Raw genomic sequence first — 16,140 nt, 5'->3', positions numbered from 1 at the left:
GTCATGGATATACATTAAAATATAGTTGAAATATAATCAATACAATTAAAATTATGTTTAAAATTCATACACACACACCCCAGAATCGCACCCACAACTTCCCCAGCAGCGTGGGCCCCACCTTCCAAATTTGGCAAGGAGGTTCCTTTGTTATTCCAAGCTTGGGAGCAAAATATGTTAATGCTATTTGGGAATTAGGTATACACATACACTGATGGAATTGTAATAGTCAGTTGGAATCAGTGTTGTTCCTGAGGTCATTGTTTGTAAATATAGCAGTATTTCTTTAGAAAAACATAAACAGTAGCAGGAGAAATAGCACTTGCATAAATTCTTCTCTAGATCTTGATTTATCTGTCAATTTCATTGCACAGTAACCACTGGAATTGTTATTTGAACCAGTTTGCTACATGATTTCTTTTTTATTTAATATTTATTTACTGAAAAACATGGTAATAGATTGGCTATACAGGCTATGGCAGAGTAAGAAAAGCTGGAAGTAATATAATGAAAATACATACATAATGCAGAAACTTCAATAAAAGGCAACAGGATATCCAAATAGAGATCCTTACATCATGTGACATTTGTATGCCATGTACTCAGACGTGGAAAAGATTGTGAGTGCCTCAGTCCACTTTCTTGTGTCACAGTGTTAGTCTTAACCAACTGATGGATACATTTATGCTAAAAGTTGCTAATTTCCAAAAAAATCAGTAAATAGTTAGGTATGACATTCACCTTTGTAAAGTTTCAAAAATTGCCTCATTATAAAGTTGGCAAAATGGAGAACTTCCCTTTCAAAGGAAGCCACAACTGAACATAAACAGATCATATGCTTGAAAGAAGCATTAGGTGAATTATAACACCAACAAATAGCTGAACTATTTAGGCCTTAGCCTTTTTTAAAAAACCATAGTGGTGTCTGGTATACCCAGAACATATGCTTTTGCTGAATTTTGCATGAACACATCTCTCCACTTACACTTTCCAAATGTTAACCTTGGTATGGTTGAACTTGGCTGAATTACATGGGAAGTGTCTTGTATTTTTTGGAATCTACCTGTTTCTGTTTTTCAGTAGCTACTGCAATGCCTGCCCAGTAATGTTTGGAATTAGGTCTAATTCTTCATTCCAAAGAAAACTATTAAATAAAATTAAAAATCAAGTTTAAAAAAAATGGTGCTAATGCTGAAAGCTTAGTTCTAAAGAGAGAGAAATGTTTTTGTTTAGGTTTGATTTGTTCTTGGGATGTATCAATGATGCAAATCATTCAAAGAGGAAAAAAGTAAATTCAATTATGACTTCTATTATTTAAACAAAGTATGACACAGACTTGTTTTTTTGTTTTTTTAGTTTCAGTGTGATAAGACAGCCATGTAATACGCTGCTAGAAGTGCAGCTAGTGCATAAAAGGATTCCTTCCACTTACAGCTGTTTGGGTCTCATTGAAAACTATTTTGAAGCACGAGGGTGTTGAGGGGGCTACAGAAGGGAAGAATGGAGGGAATATTCCCCTTTCTCAAGCATAACTCTACTCATGAAATGTTGGATCACACTCCAAATCATAATTGAAATGTAAAATAGGCCATGGTGATTGTGTATTGATTTTTTGTTTTGTTTTTAAAAGTCCTAGATGAGAATCAGAACAACATCACAATCTGTGTACCGGAATTCAACCATGGACTGCAAACAGATGAAAACTTGGTGACTGGGCTGGGAACTACCATCCTTTTCCTGTGTATTTTATATTCTTGGTATGTCCCAAGTCGCATTCGTAATGTGGTCTGTAATTAGTTAAGTATAATACCAACAGTGACACCAGTCTTCTTTTAAAGGACAGTAATTTCAATACAATTCCATAGTAGCATAACTCTTGCTAAAATTTAAATATAGAGTCACATTCATCTTTAATGGTTTATGTGACTGGTTGCTATATGAAAAACCAGTAAAGGAAGGAGTTCCTACCTGAATTTTGGCATCAGTGCAGTGGTAGCACACCAAACTACTGGTGGTACACTATTAGTATGGTTTAATTTCAGTCAGGTAAGAGGAACTTACAAGTCATATTTTCACAGAGATAAGCACAACATTCCACATAATGGCTATTTGTAAGAGTGTTGTTTATTTTTCCTAATATTAATACAGCTTTTTTTTCAAAGAGAGAGAAAAATGGCTGGAAAGTGATACAAAGCCTATACAATTGTGGATGTCTATCAACAGAAGTGGAAAACCTGAAGCATTGAAACCCAAGACATCCCTCCTGGGGTCTCGGCTTCCCACGATGCCCATCCCCTTTTAACACAATGCCAAAGCTTAATTATTCCCACCAACATAACCCTGCAATATAGCTTAGTAAAGAAAGCAGCATTCCTTTATATAGTCATTACTTGACACATTTGTTTCAGCCACAGCATTCATACAAATTACCTACATGCACTGGAAAACATATTAGAATTTGACAATGTTTCTTTCCGGGTGATTTGGGTAATGCTGATTTAGCAGAAGCTTGATTATGTAAATATCTGAATTTATTTTAGAACTTTATGGTTGCCTCTGTTCTTCTTAATTCATTTGGGACCAATATCTTACAAAAATAAGACATATTCTAATGTTAGATAAATGTGTCTTGAACAAAAGAGCATCAAAGAATGATCCATTCCCACTGATGAATTTCCTGTTTGTTTCTAGCTTGACCTCAACGACACGCTCAAGCTCTGAAGCACTGCGGGGTATATATGCAACACCCGAAACTGAAGTAAGCCAACATTTCCCTTTGTACTTTAGCATTGGCTGCTTTAAAGATGTGTAGATTCTCTTTGGTGAAGTCCCCTCATCTGCATATCCACTTCTTTCTTTCTATTTATTTGTCAGTAAATCTATATATATAAAAGAGTGATGGCATCACAGCAATTCACAAAACAACAAAAGTACAGGCCCCCCAACCTCAAAATTTGACAACACAACCCATCATCCACGCCTCAAGGTTGATACAACAAAAAGAAAAGAAAAATAAAGTCCTAATTAGAGGGAGAGCAATAATTTTTTTTATCCAATTGCTGCCAGTTTAGAGGGCTAATCTCTGCCCACTTGGTTGCCTAGCAACCAAGGGACAGCCAGGTTTCAGTTAGGGGACAGGCAGATTTAGACCTCACTTAGACTTCTTCCACAGATTATCTAATTTGTACTGGATTATATGGCAGTGTAGACTCAAGGCCCTTCCAAACAGCTATATAACCCATTTAGAATCTTATATTATCTGCTTTGCACTGGATTATCTTGACTCCGCACTACCATATAATCCACTTCAGTGTGCATTTTATACAGCTGTGAAGAAGGGGCCTCAGATAATCCAGTTCTGAGCAGATAATATAAGATTAGAAATATACAGTAGAGTCTCACTTATCCAACGTAAACAGGCCGGCAGGATAAGTGAATATGTTGGATAATAAGAAGGGATTCAGGAAAAGCCAATTAAACATCAAATTAGGTAATCGTTATACAAATTAAGCACCAAAACATCATATTATACAACAAATTTGACAGAAAAAGTAGTTCCATGCGCAGTAATGCTATGTAGTATTTACAGTAGAGTCTCACTTATCCAACACTCGCTTATCCAACGTTCTGGATTATCCAACGCATTTTTGTAGTCAATGCTTTCAATATATCGTGATATTTTGGTGCTAAATTCATAAATACAGTAATTACTATATAGCATTACTGTGTACTGAACTACTTTTTCTGACAAATTTGTTGTCTAACATGATGTTTTGGTGCTTAATTTGTAAAATCATAACTTAATTTGATGTTTAATAGGGTTATCCTTAATTCCTCATTATCCAACATATTCGCTTATCCAACGTTCTGCCGGCCTGTTTATGTTGGATAAGTGAGACTCTACTGTACTGTATTTACAAATTTACCACTAAAATATCACAATGAATTTAAAACACTGACTACAAAAACATTGATTATGAAAAGGCAGACTGCGTTGGATAATCCAGAACATTGTATAAGCGAATGTTGGATAAGTGAGATTCTTCTTTAATATGAAATAATTACTGGGATAGAATAATGCAGAACAATATAATCTCTAAAACCAGGATAGTAAATAAACAGGGGAATTCCACACAGGAAACAATCAGGGCCAGCTAACACCTCCCAACAAAGTATTCCCATCATCAAAGTCTGGCAAATCCTGTTTTCTCAGGGCCACAGACAGTAGAAGCACATAAAATATCGCAAACAACATCACTCTGAAAACAAGGGTATTCCAGACAGGAAACAATCAGGGCCAGCTAACACCTCCCAACAAAGTATTCCCATCATCAAAGTCTGGAAAATCCTCTGTTTTCTCAGGGCCACAGACAGTAGAAGCACATAAAATATTGCAAACAACACCACTCTGAAAACAAGGGAATTCCAGACAGGAAACAATCAGGGCCAGCTAACACCTCCCAACAAAAAATTCACTCAGGGAGGAAACAGCAAGGCTTTAAAGCTGCAAGGCCATTACATCCTAATCATTTTTCCTAATTGCAGCATTCATACTTGCCTCCAACAAACAAAAAAAACCAATCAGAAATATTGTATATTCACAACCTTTAGGAAATAATATCCCCTGATGGCGCAGCGTGTTAAAGCGCTGAACTGCTGAACTTCTGGACTGAAAGGCCACAGGTTTGAATTGGGGGAGCGGAGAGAGCCCCCACTGTTAGCTCCAGCTTCTGCCAACCCAGAATTTCGAAAACATGCAAATGTGAGTGCATCAATAGGTACTGCTCAGGCAGGAAGGTAACGCCGCTCCATGTAGTCATCCCACATGACCTTGGAGGAGTCTACGGACAACGCCGGCTCTTCGGCTTAGAAGTGGAGATGAGCACCAACCTCCAGAGTAAGACACGACTGGACTTAATGTCTGGGGAAAACCTTTACCCTTGACCTTAACTACCACCAATTCCTCAATACTTTATTTCCCATACCACCATACTTCGCCACAGCAACGCGTGGCCGGGCACAGCTAGTTAACATATAAAAGAATTGTCATGTACCAATTATCTCAGTATGTCTTCAAAAACATGATCAAGTGTTAGCTTTCTGAGTGTCCTTTTTCTGTTTCAACCACTTTGAAGAACTTACAACTTATTCATCTTTTCCCTGCAAGATGTTGTCAGGTTTTAGGCTTCACTGCTTATACTTTTCACCTAATAAATCACTGATAATGAACTCTGGAAGCCTTACAAAAACTGTAGCCTGCATGCAGCTGTTATAACCAACTTTGGGCATTCTGTTATATGTCCAAACACTCCAGTCCTGGGGCACACTGTCAAACACATTGGGATAGCGCCAGGCTTAGTTATACACAGAAGGATAACTATTAAAACAAGCTACATTAGTTTCCAATACAGCAAATAAATCTTAAACACTGCTTACATGGTGTCTTTCGTTGTTTACATGGTGTCTCATAGGTTTCCATCGCAAGTCTAATATTTCTAGTACCTCCATAATTTTAAAAAATGCTAGTACAGGCAAAGGTTTTGTTTTTAGTATGTGTCTGGATGCCAAATTGGTTGCACTAATAGAAGATCTGAAATCATTGCAACTTAAGGGAGTTCCAGATGGCATCGTCTCCAGCTGCTATATAGCAAGTTGCCAGCCAAGGAAGTGCTTCAAAGAAGCAGCACTTCACAGTGTGGGGCTTTGGCACAAGTGTATCTGGCTCAGGGCTTGCCGTTGCTCGGCTGCCAGTTTTGACCTAGTTCATTTGGACTAGCGGCAGTCAATGCTACTGGGCATGTGATTTTGCATCCCTGTCTCTGAACAAACAGCAAGGTCAGGAAGGCCCCTTAGTTTGTTGATTCTCCTTTTGCTGTGAAAAAGACAACACAGATGGATTCTGTCTGAGGAGGCATTCCTTGTTGCACTAGAGAGCTCCAAACTCCTGCACTATAGTGTAGCATAATAGAATTACTTTTAGATCATTTGCTCTTAAAGAGCACTACAAGAAAAACTGCATGGGAACATAAAGAAAGGGCTAGCAGCAGGCAACTAATTGTGTGTCTCATTCTTTCCTGCAATAGAGGGCCTTTTGTCTTCTGATTAGAAATGTAAACATAATTCTCTAGCTGTATTTATTACGTAGGGAGACTTTCTTGCATCCAAACTAAAGACTGTTACCCATGTTAAGGAGGGCTGTTTACATGCCTGCCAGCATCGCTAATAGCTTATCTCAAGAATGTGCAAGATTTGAGGCTCTTGTAAGAGACATGTTTTAGGCTTTACTGTTTTAACGTTTATATAATTACAGCACAATCCCTTTTTATTTTGAAATTTTACAACGTAAAGGAATAGCTAAGCCAAACCATGCAAAGAACTGACTATTCTGAATCCATAAAAGGCATTGAAAATACTTTGCTTTTGACAGAATCTATGATCATGTTCAACTACATCTCTTAGAGATAGTAAAGGTAATTTTTCCCCTGACATTAAGTCTAGTCGCGTCTGACTCTGAGGGTTGGTGCTCATCTCCATTTCTAGGCCAAAGAGCTGGTGTTGTCTGTAGACACCTCCAAGGTCAAGTGGCCAGCATGACTGCATGGAGCGCCATTAACTTCCCACCGGAGCGGTTCCTAATGATCTACTCACATTTGCAGGTTTTTGAACTGCTAGGTTGGCAGAAGCTGGGGTTAACAGTGGGAGCCCACCTTGCTCCCCAGATTTGAACCACTAACCTTTCGGTCAGCAAGTTCAGCAGCTCAGTGGTTTAACCTGCTGCGCCACTGGAGGCTCCACCTTAGAGATCTTTTATATTAATATAGGCCAATGCAAATAAAAGAAAATCCATTTGTTGCCAACAAAAATTAATTGGTAATGAACATTTATAAAATGTCACCATGTTATTGTAATATCTTAACTAAAATTTCTAAATGCATTTGTAATTTACTGTTTACTGTTTATCGGGAAGAATCTAAAAATTTTGATCACTTTTAAGCGCAATATACTCTTGTGCTTTGAAAATCTGTATTCTGTCATTAGGTTGTGCTTATTATCTAGCAATGATTTCTGAAGTTTAGTTTAACCTCCAAAATATTCTAGTATTAGTCTCTTGGTATGTTGAAAATTAGGCAAAATTAACTTTAAAAATATCAATGTTATTGTGTCAATTTCTTACCTGGCAAATTAATCATTTTTGTTTATTTGTTCTTTAGATAGCTCGCTGCTGCTTTTGCTGTGCTCCAGATGAAGATGGTAAGGATCCATTCCCTTACGCAATTTAAATATCATGCAAATTCACAATATTTAGAAAACGTTGGGATTTTTTTTCCTGTTGACCATATGCTACATTTATGCGTACATGTTTTGATTTGAATGTTTGGTGTAATATTGAAAAGTCTTCTTTTTACTTCCTTAAATTTCATATTTGTAGTTCTCATTACTCATTGGCAGGCTGTTCATACCCCCATCTGCTGGGATGGATAGCCTCCATTTCTTCTCTTCACTGATGGAAAATGTTGAGAAGGAAGCAGCTGAGTTATTTCTACTGAGATTTACTTTGAGAATTTTCTGCAACAACTAAATCCCCATAGCTAGAAGTAGGGGTATCATTTGCCTTGTAAATCGTGTCTTTAATGCAAATCCAATAGTATATAGCAATACTGTCAGACTCCCTCAAAAACATGTAAACATTCTTAATACCAAAATTGCACAGATATTGTATAACAGTTTCTCTTGACTTCAGTTGCACTTTCTCAAAGCACAGCTGTAATGGTTTTCTATTTTAGGTTGCTGTGCTTTCTATGGAAAATATACAATCACACCAGGGACACGTAACCTAAAATAGAAATTATTACCACAGGCTTGATAATTATAGGTACAGCTAAAACAACATGTCTGTGGATGGAAAATGGCTCATGTCTAAGTTTTCCTGCCATCTATTTCTGTGGTATATTTTCCCCTAGAATTAATAGTAATTGAACTTTTGTTGGAACTTCCATTGTGTATATTGCTGTTTTGCTCGCCTGTTGTTGTTCTACTCTTAAGTTTTTTTATTTGCCCAGAGCTGATACTGAGTGGGTGAGCAGGGCGATTAGAGTGTGTCACTGCCATCTTAAACAGTTTTGTTGTAGATTTTTCTGCTGTTGAGAGAAATGAAGGCCTTTGCAAAGACGCTATACAGTTCAAGTCTCCTTTTTTCTGAAATGGGACCAGAAGTTTTTCAGATTTGGTGGGATGTTTTGAAATATTTTTTTTGAATACTTGCATCTGCATATCTTGGGGAAAAGGGAGCTAGATACACATCCAATGCTGAGTTTTTCTCAGGTTTTCCCCAGTTTTTCTCTCTCTCTCTGTCAGATATTTGATGGTGGGAAAGAAAGGGGAGAAGATTCTGGTTCCTGCAGCTTGACTTACACAAAAACCTTGTAAAAAAAACAGGTGTCAGGGCAGAAGAAAGTCCAAATCCATTCAGCTGCTGTGAGTTTAGGAACTGTTGGAAAGCTTCTTTATCCACAATAAATAGGCCATTTCACATGTTTATGTCTTTTTAAGAATGCATATATTAAGTCTAATTGATTTAGATTTCAGCAAGTCAGCATAGTGTAGTGGTTTGAGTTGACTAAGACCAGGGTTCGAATCCCTGCTTGGTCATTGAAACCAACAGGGTGAACTTGGGGGCAGGTCCCTCTCTCACCCTTAGAGGAAAGCAAGGACAAATTGTCTCTGAACAAATTCTGCCAAGAAAACCCATTGACGGGAATGTGTTAGTGTCACCATAAGTCAGGAATGACTTGAACGTATACAACAAAGTACTTCTCAAAAGCAGTCATCTCAGTACTATCTTAAAGAGAAATGTTGCTTCTTGATCTGACATTCTGATGGTTAACATTATGAAAGTGAGCGTGTGGTGGTACTAATTAAGACACTGAGGCAAATCCTAATCTTTGTCTTTGTGTATTTCTTTACACAGCTGAAGCTGAAGAGCCTGCTATCAGAAAGGGAGGCCAGAAAGTGGTTTACGACGAAAAGAAGAGCACTGTCTACAGCTACTCATTTTTCCACTTTGTGTTCTTCCTAGCTTCTCTTTATGTGATGATGACTGTTACCCACTGGTTCCAGTAAGTCTTCTTCTCAAAAATGAAAGGCTTCTGAAATTGAGCTGATGAAGCACAATGGCTTTTTATTGAAAGACAGGATGTTTGCAGTTAACTGTTTCTTTCTGACATACAAACCCAAGAGGCAGCCTTAAACAGTTTGTGACTTTTTCAGTCTCTGCTTGCTTCACTGTAGTGTGAGACTAATAGTACATCTACACATTAGAATTAGTGAAGTTTGACACCATTTTAATTGCTATGACTCGATGCTATGGAAACATGGGAGTTGTAGTTTTCAAAGGTTTTTAGCCTTCTCTACCAAAGAGTGTTGGTCTCACCAAATGACAAATTACCTTAGTTGCATTGCTAAGATATACGACCCTTTGTACTCCCAGAAAAATCAGAATATGTACTAACCTATCTCATTTTGAAAGCTAGTTGGCATTGGGCCTGCATGGGAAGCACCAGGGAACACTAGGGATGATAGCATTAAGAAAGGATCCTGTCCAAAACCCCTGAAAGCCACTGCCAATTAGAATTAATAATACTGAACTAGTTGGATTAAAGGTCTGACTCAGTACCAGGCTGCTTCCGGTTTTCCTCTTAGAGATCTTGAAAGAAGTCATGTGACACTACTGAATATCTAATACAAACACTTGACATTATTAAACAAATTTACTTTGTAGAGGACTGAAGGGTAGCCAGTATAATTACTTTTTCCAATGTAAGGTTCCAGGGAAGAGCCTGATTGAAAGGTCTCCAATAATATCCTGTGTATTTACCTGAGATCAAACCCCAATGAACATACTTTTGAGAAAATTAAAAATTGAATGTTTTAGCTAGAATGATGACGCATATGGTGGTGTAAAGAAATTGGTAGAAGCCTTAGACTAAATCAATATGTTTTCTACAAAGCTAAATCCTGCTTCACTATCCTTTTAAAATTCTTTGAGGGTGTAACAAGAACAAAGATTGCATGGACATCTTTCCAGAGTGCTTTAGTTCTATACACCTGCATGGCAGGCAGATAAACTAAATAGCCCTTGTGGTCTCTTCCATCTTTAGGAGTTTATGATTCTATACAATCTATTAACATCTACTTGTTTTCACCATTCTAGTTATGAAAGTGCTGCAATCGAAAAATTCTTCGCTGGAACCTGGTCCATATTCTGGATTAAAGTGGCTTCCTGTTGGGTGTGTGTCCTTCTCTACCTGTGGACTCTTCTAGCTCCTTTCTGCTGCCCAACCAAAGAATACTCCGTGTGAACCTCCTTCTCTTACAAGTCCAGCAGTTTAGGGAATGGAGAAAACAAGTGTAGTAACCACCCTAACATTGATGGTTAGGCTGTTGCTTCCTCTTTTATATGAAATGTGTATGTTTATATGTTTTGGGATTATTTTATAAACCTTTATTTGTATTACCTGATTTAAGAGATCCTAAAGTAAAAAGAGTCACCTCAGTATGGAACTCAATTATTTGAATACTGTTAAATATCCCATAATAGTTAAAATATTTTTAAAATTACGGACAACTATTTTGTGTTCTTCCTGTGAGAGAATCTATTCTATTTTCTTCATTTGGCTCTTGCTGATGCTATAATTTAATAGTCCTCGTTGGCATTGATATCTTGCTTTTCCAGATTTTCCTGACAAACCAAACACTTGTGTAGAATTATAAAATGAATCTTAAAACTGGAAGGAAAACAACATCATAGGTAGGCATAGCGTCAGTTCAAGGGTATTTTTTCTGTATTAGATGCTCATAGTAAATTATTGCAGATGGATTATGGAAGAAAAGTTTATGGTGTAGAGCTATTTATTTATGGTAATAATGAAAGGCACCTTTATGTATCAATGGGTGACATGATGTGGAACCTGAAAATATGACTGGGAAGTAAAACACTGTAAAGATTGGTGCAATTAATGAAGAGCTATTATGAGCGTCTCTGGGACTAAAATGTATTTAGTAGAACTGATAATCAACAAAGCATGAATTCTGCCCGGAAAACTCACAGCAACTCAATTCTTCCTATATTAGTAAGTCTGTCTTAGTAAATTTGAGAAGCTTCTTTTTTGGAAGGGTTGTTAAATAAGTCTGGGACCTACTTGAAATTGTGATCTAACAAATTACCTAAAAGCAGGGTCCAACTATGGCTACTGGAAGACTACATTGCAGTACCATCAGGAGGAAGTCAATGCCTTTTTGAAACCAGCTGTCTGGGAAAATCCTCTGGAATTGGTTTTCCAGAAACGTAAGAGTGGATGGGACAGGTTTCTCTACCACAATGTTGGATCTATCATTAATAAAAGAAGTGAATATTTATATTGCAAAGTAACCTTACTGTTAAAAGAATATTTTGGAATATTCATCTTTTTTCCTGGTTCGGGGTTGGTCGTTGAGTCATTTGGCCCATCACTTCTTAGATTCCAGATTTTGTGCATGAGCATGTTGTGGGATAATTCTTTTAAAGTGCAATTGTAGATAGATTATATGAAAAAACCCCTGTAATTTTAATGCCTAGGTGGCGGGAATTTCAACTTTGCCATTCTTACTCCCAGTTAGATCTTGCCTCTCCTGTGCCTACTAAAGTCATCATAAGAACTCAATCATCATAAGAACTAAAGCAGAACTTTGGAAAGGTTTAACCTCTAGAGTCATAATCCAGATAGAATGAGTAATTTCTTTTTACAAAACCTTTGATTAAAACTAATGTTTGAAAAACAGCCTTCTATATTTGAATATAGAATAGAATACACATAAATATTGAAGTCATGGTAAGGCTGCAGTTCTAGGCATACTCACCTGAAAGTAAGGCCCTTACTCAATGCTTTCGAGACAGGACTGAATTGTAGACAATGTTAATTGTTGATTTGGAGGAAAGCATGCTTCGGATATTAGCATTCAGCTTATTAGCTAGGTCAGTGCTCTCATTTTGGTGCAATATTTACTGCATGGCATTCTTTCAGCTCAGAAGAAGTGGCTGGCAATCATTCAGCGTAAATGTTCTACTGAGAGCAAAGTTAGCTGTGGTGTCTAGAGTCCCATTTTTCATTAAAAGTAGTGTGATAGTTTAAAGGTGTGTTACTAGGAGTGGTGTTCCCTACCTATATGATGGTGCTCTCATGCCTGGGTTGTTATGTATTGTGCTAATCACAGCAGGAGCTTTCATTTAGTCTTTCCTGCTAATTAGAAAGGGCAGCCATCTGTTGGTGTGAGCAGAAGTCCAGCATCAAATAAAGGAAGAATGTTTTTGTGTTCTCCTCTAACAATGCTAGAACTGACAGATAATATTCTCTTTGCTGCTTTATCTTACTCTGTTTATTTATTTACTTAATATATATTTTCCCCCTCCACAATGATTTCGACAGTTTGATGGAGTTGTACTTATTAATGCTAATAGACTAAAAGGAGTAGTGCTACCTTAAGCAGCTTAGTATAAGAAACTGAACAATTTGAGTTAATCAGGGTGTTAGGCAGAAACCCGGGTCTGTGTTGCTTTTTTACAACAGAGCTCGTGACACTTGGTTAAAATGTTATGTTTCATTAATTTGTTTAAGTGGAAAAAAAACATGTGAACACTCCTGAAAATCTATTGGAAAACTACACTTCATTTTTTCTTCACGTTGGCTTGGAATTTGAATACCTCTAACCGCATATTTATCAATATATGCTGCACCATGCAAGCCTTTTCTGTTTCATGCTGCCTAAATTAACTTTTGGGTGTTGGACTACTAGGTTCCTATGAAATTCTAGCTCTCCTTAGTTCCTTAATATTAAATGTTCTTGAAAACTTTAATCTCTGAAACACTTGGAAGTATATACTCCTCAGAAGAACTTGAAGGCTTTTTGAATAGGGCAGTGTCTTGCCTTTTTGAGTGTGCTTACAAAGAAAGCCGGCATAAGCTCAGGAAGGGGAGTGGTGCTACTGTTTAAAAGTGACCTTTATCATTTCTAGTTCTTGCTAGAATTGTTCCCTGGAGACTTCTCTTGCCTTTGTATTCTGCTGTTTTTGGAGAGAAAGAAGTAATTTTTTTTTTCATGTCGGGAGCGACTTGAGAAAACTGCAAGTCGTTTCTGGTGTGATAGAATTGGCTGTCTGCAAAGACGTTGCCTAGGAGATGCCCAGATGTTTTACCATCCTGTGGGAGGCTTATTTCATGTCCCTGCAGGAGAAGCTGGAGCTGACAGACGGGATCTCACTCTGCTCCCTGGATCCAAACCACCAATCTTTCGGTGGTGCAATGGGTTTAACCCATTACACCACCGGGGGCACAATGAATCCTCGATTGCAGTGGATTGTAACTGGAAATGTCGGAGAGAGAGAGAGAGATCAAATGCTGGTGCTGAGTTATGACCCTGCCAAAGGGAATCCCAGGGAATCTTTTAAAGTGTTTCTTAAACTACTGATCCCTTTCCTTTCTTAGTAATATATGTTAGATTTTTTAAAATCTAAACATCAGAATTCTTAAATATAAATGCCTTCTGCATATAGTGTGCATAGATATTTTTATTGTGTGATAAGGAAGGATCAGTATGTTCACTTATTCATGTAGCCACATGGCTTTTAAAAGTTGTAAATTCCACTGTCTTTACTGACAGATGTGGCTCATAATGTGGTACACTCTCTCCTACATCTGGCTAGTTAAGTACACTGTCAAACACCTGGACATTTATAATAGTCTCATAACTGCTTTTCCTGCCCCCTAAAGTCAGCTGAAGTGTGTGTTAACGGCTGTCGTTCATAAATCATTTAAAGAAGACATGCCAAACTTGTGCATTGTTATGTTTTAGACCTTTACAGCATTAGAATGCCTACTTTAGAACAATTGTTTAGCTGAGGATTTGGAGTGTAGCAACATAAGTGCTGCCTCTTTTGCCAAAGAATTCTCTAACAAAGCAAGAACATCATGGAAATATATGAGATATCTGTGTACGATCGCAATTAAACCTTATTTTTATTCTACTCCACATAATGTAAACTACAAAACGTTTCTTGGCAATGTCTGAGACAATAATGTAAACAAAGTGTGGAGCCCAGCTTTTTGGGATGTTCCCCTGCTCATACTCTATTGAATTGATTGTCAATTGTCCAAGAGCCCAGAGCTCATTCCATTCCCATTCATTTCAGTTGGGTTCCCATCAATCCTTCTGATAGATGTGCAGCCATGGTCTCCCAAAAAGCAGCCCTTTTCTCTCTTCAGATACTGTATCAATCTTTAATACTTTAATAGTATGAATAATACTTCCTTTTCTATTTTATTTACAGTGTTTTTCACATCAGTTTTAGAACATTAATACACAATAGAATGGTCTACATAAATGTTTTTTTAACGTTTGTTCGTTTTTTTAAAAAAGACAAAACTTTTGATACACAATGTGGTATTTTATAAGCTTATGGGTGGATTTTTTTCTGAATTGTAGCTGAAACAGGTTTCAGTTTTAAGTCTTACAGCTAGTAGTGAATTTAAAGCTCTATATGTATTGTGCGTATGTGTGTTTTCAGTTGAGATTTTGAGAGAAATCTGCATTAACAAGCAGTGTATGTTTTTAAAGCATTCTTTTCTAGGAGTAATTGCATATTGAGAAAGTATTATAGATGTCATTGTTTAACCAACCAATAAATTCCTGTTTGTTTGAAACTTCACCTGTTCATTTGTTATGCATTTATGTCGCCATTTAAATAACATGGGAATGCAATGATCCATTGCAGACATAGCCAGTGGGGAGGAATGGTGGAAGTCATAGTCCAACCTGCATTATTCCCACACCTCATCTATACATTTAATCAAATCGTTAATTTACAAAATCCATATCATTTGGCTTTTATTGGAGACCAACATTTTCATTGCTGCAAGGAGCAAGAATCACAACAAACAAGGCAGGGAGGTGTCATTCAGTGGGAAATAATTTTCGTAAAGGACTAGAAAACAGTAACAGGCTGTCCAAGATACTGCTGCTAAGATTTCTAAAAGATGAAATGTAGAAAAACAAGAGGCACAGACATTAGTAGACTGCCTCTCTGATAATGCAGCTCCGAATCCTGAAAATTTTTTTAATTTCTTCTTGACTGAAAACTGCAACAACTTTTCTGAGGTCCTCCGAGACGTCTTCTGATCATTGTGTGTTTTCATTCAATTGTATGTTGCAGCCAAGCCCTGACCCTTTTCTACAACGGGGCCTCCCAAATTCACCCATCTAATTATTCAAGTGCCTGATTCTAATTATTCCCTTTAACTGAAGTCATGCAACCAAGGGTTCAATTAGCTTTGCACCCACCTTGACCCCTATATACTCATTGTTTGCTAATTTATACATTGTTTTATTTCAGAATTGGTTAATATAAACCTTATTGGATATTCAGAAAAGGTCTGGTTTTTATTCATGGAGGTTGTCGTGGTAAAACTGAAATTTCTGGCATTACAATTAGGATTCGCAAACTTTTCCTTCCCGTAGTAGTTGTTCCATATTGTGCATTTGTATATGGGATGCATTTATTTGTACACATGGTTTCTCCTCCTCCTCTTCCTTTTTATCACCTTTATTTATATCCTACCCTTTCCCTTGGTCTTGGGGCATGTCTACGTGGGCAAGAAAACCCAGACTTACCTCAAAGTAACTTCTGGCTATTTCCACACATTTTCTGTAGCACGGATTTAACAGAGCTGTACCAGCTTTGCCCAGCTGTGACTCACCCTACCAGACACAGATGGCCTTGATAAGCCGGAGGCTTGCCGTACCCTCCCCTGCTTCATTGGCGTCAGCACAAGCCTTGTACATGGTGGGTTTGAGACAAAGGGTTCCTGCTGATATGAACTAGATAAAAGTAGGCTACAGGGCAGACGATACAGACCATAATGTGAAATTGCCTGATTGTCTTGTAACCAATTGAGCCTGACAATGATTGATGCCCCAAAAGGGTGCCACGCACTGTGAAACTATAGAAGCAAGTTTACTGTCGTTGCTTGGGGTTCCTCTATTTTGGGGACACCACTGGAGCTCCAGTTCTCTATTTTACTAGTTCGTTTTAGTTTTTCAAAATAAATGCCT

At 37.6% G+C, this 16,140-nt stretch overlaps 1 protein-coding gene across 1 annotated transcript in view; it reads left to right on the top strand.

The window, feature by feature from the left end:
• The window catches only part of serinc5 (serine incorporator 5), a 49,913-nt gene extending 35,176 nt beyond the window's left edge, over window positions 1–14,737 (top strand). Inside the window, exons 8-12 of the mRNA XM_003216295.4 lie at window positions 1,631–1,757; window positions 2,692–2,758; window positions 7,212–7,251; window positions 8,969–9,116; window positions 10,211–14,737. Of these exons, the coding sequence (XP_003216343.2) occupies window positions 1,631–1,757; window positions 2,692–2,758; window positions 7,212–7,251; window positions 8,969–9,116; window positions 10,211–10,358 (530 nt within the window). The 3' untranslated portion in view covers window positions 10,359–14,737. The remainder of the gene's footprint in view (window positions 1–1,630; window positions 1,758–2,691; window positions 2,759–7,211; window positions 7,252–8,968; window positions 9,117–10,210) is intronic.
• The last annotated feature ends 1,403 nt before the right edge of the window (window positions 14,738–16,140 follow it).

Source organism: Anolis carolinensis, chromosome 2 (genome assembly GCF_035594765.1).
Source record: "Anolis carolinensis isolate JA03-04 chromosome 2, rAnoCar3.1.pri, whole genome shotgun sequence".
Taxonomy (NCBI): Eukaryota; Metazoa; Chordata; class Lepidosauria; order Squamata; family Dactyloidae; genus Anolis; species Anolis carolinensis.
This window is presented reverse-complemented; position numbering and strand designations above follow the sequence as displayed.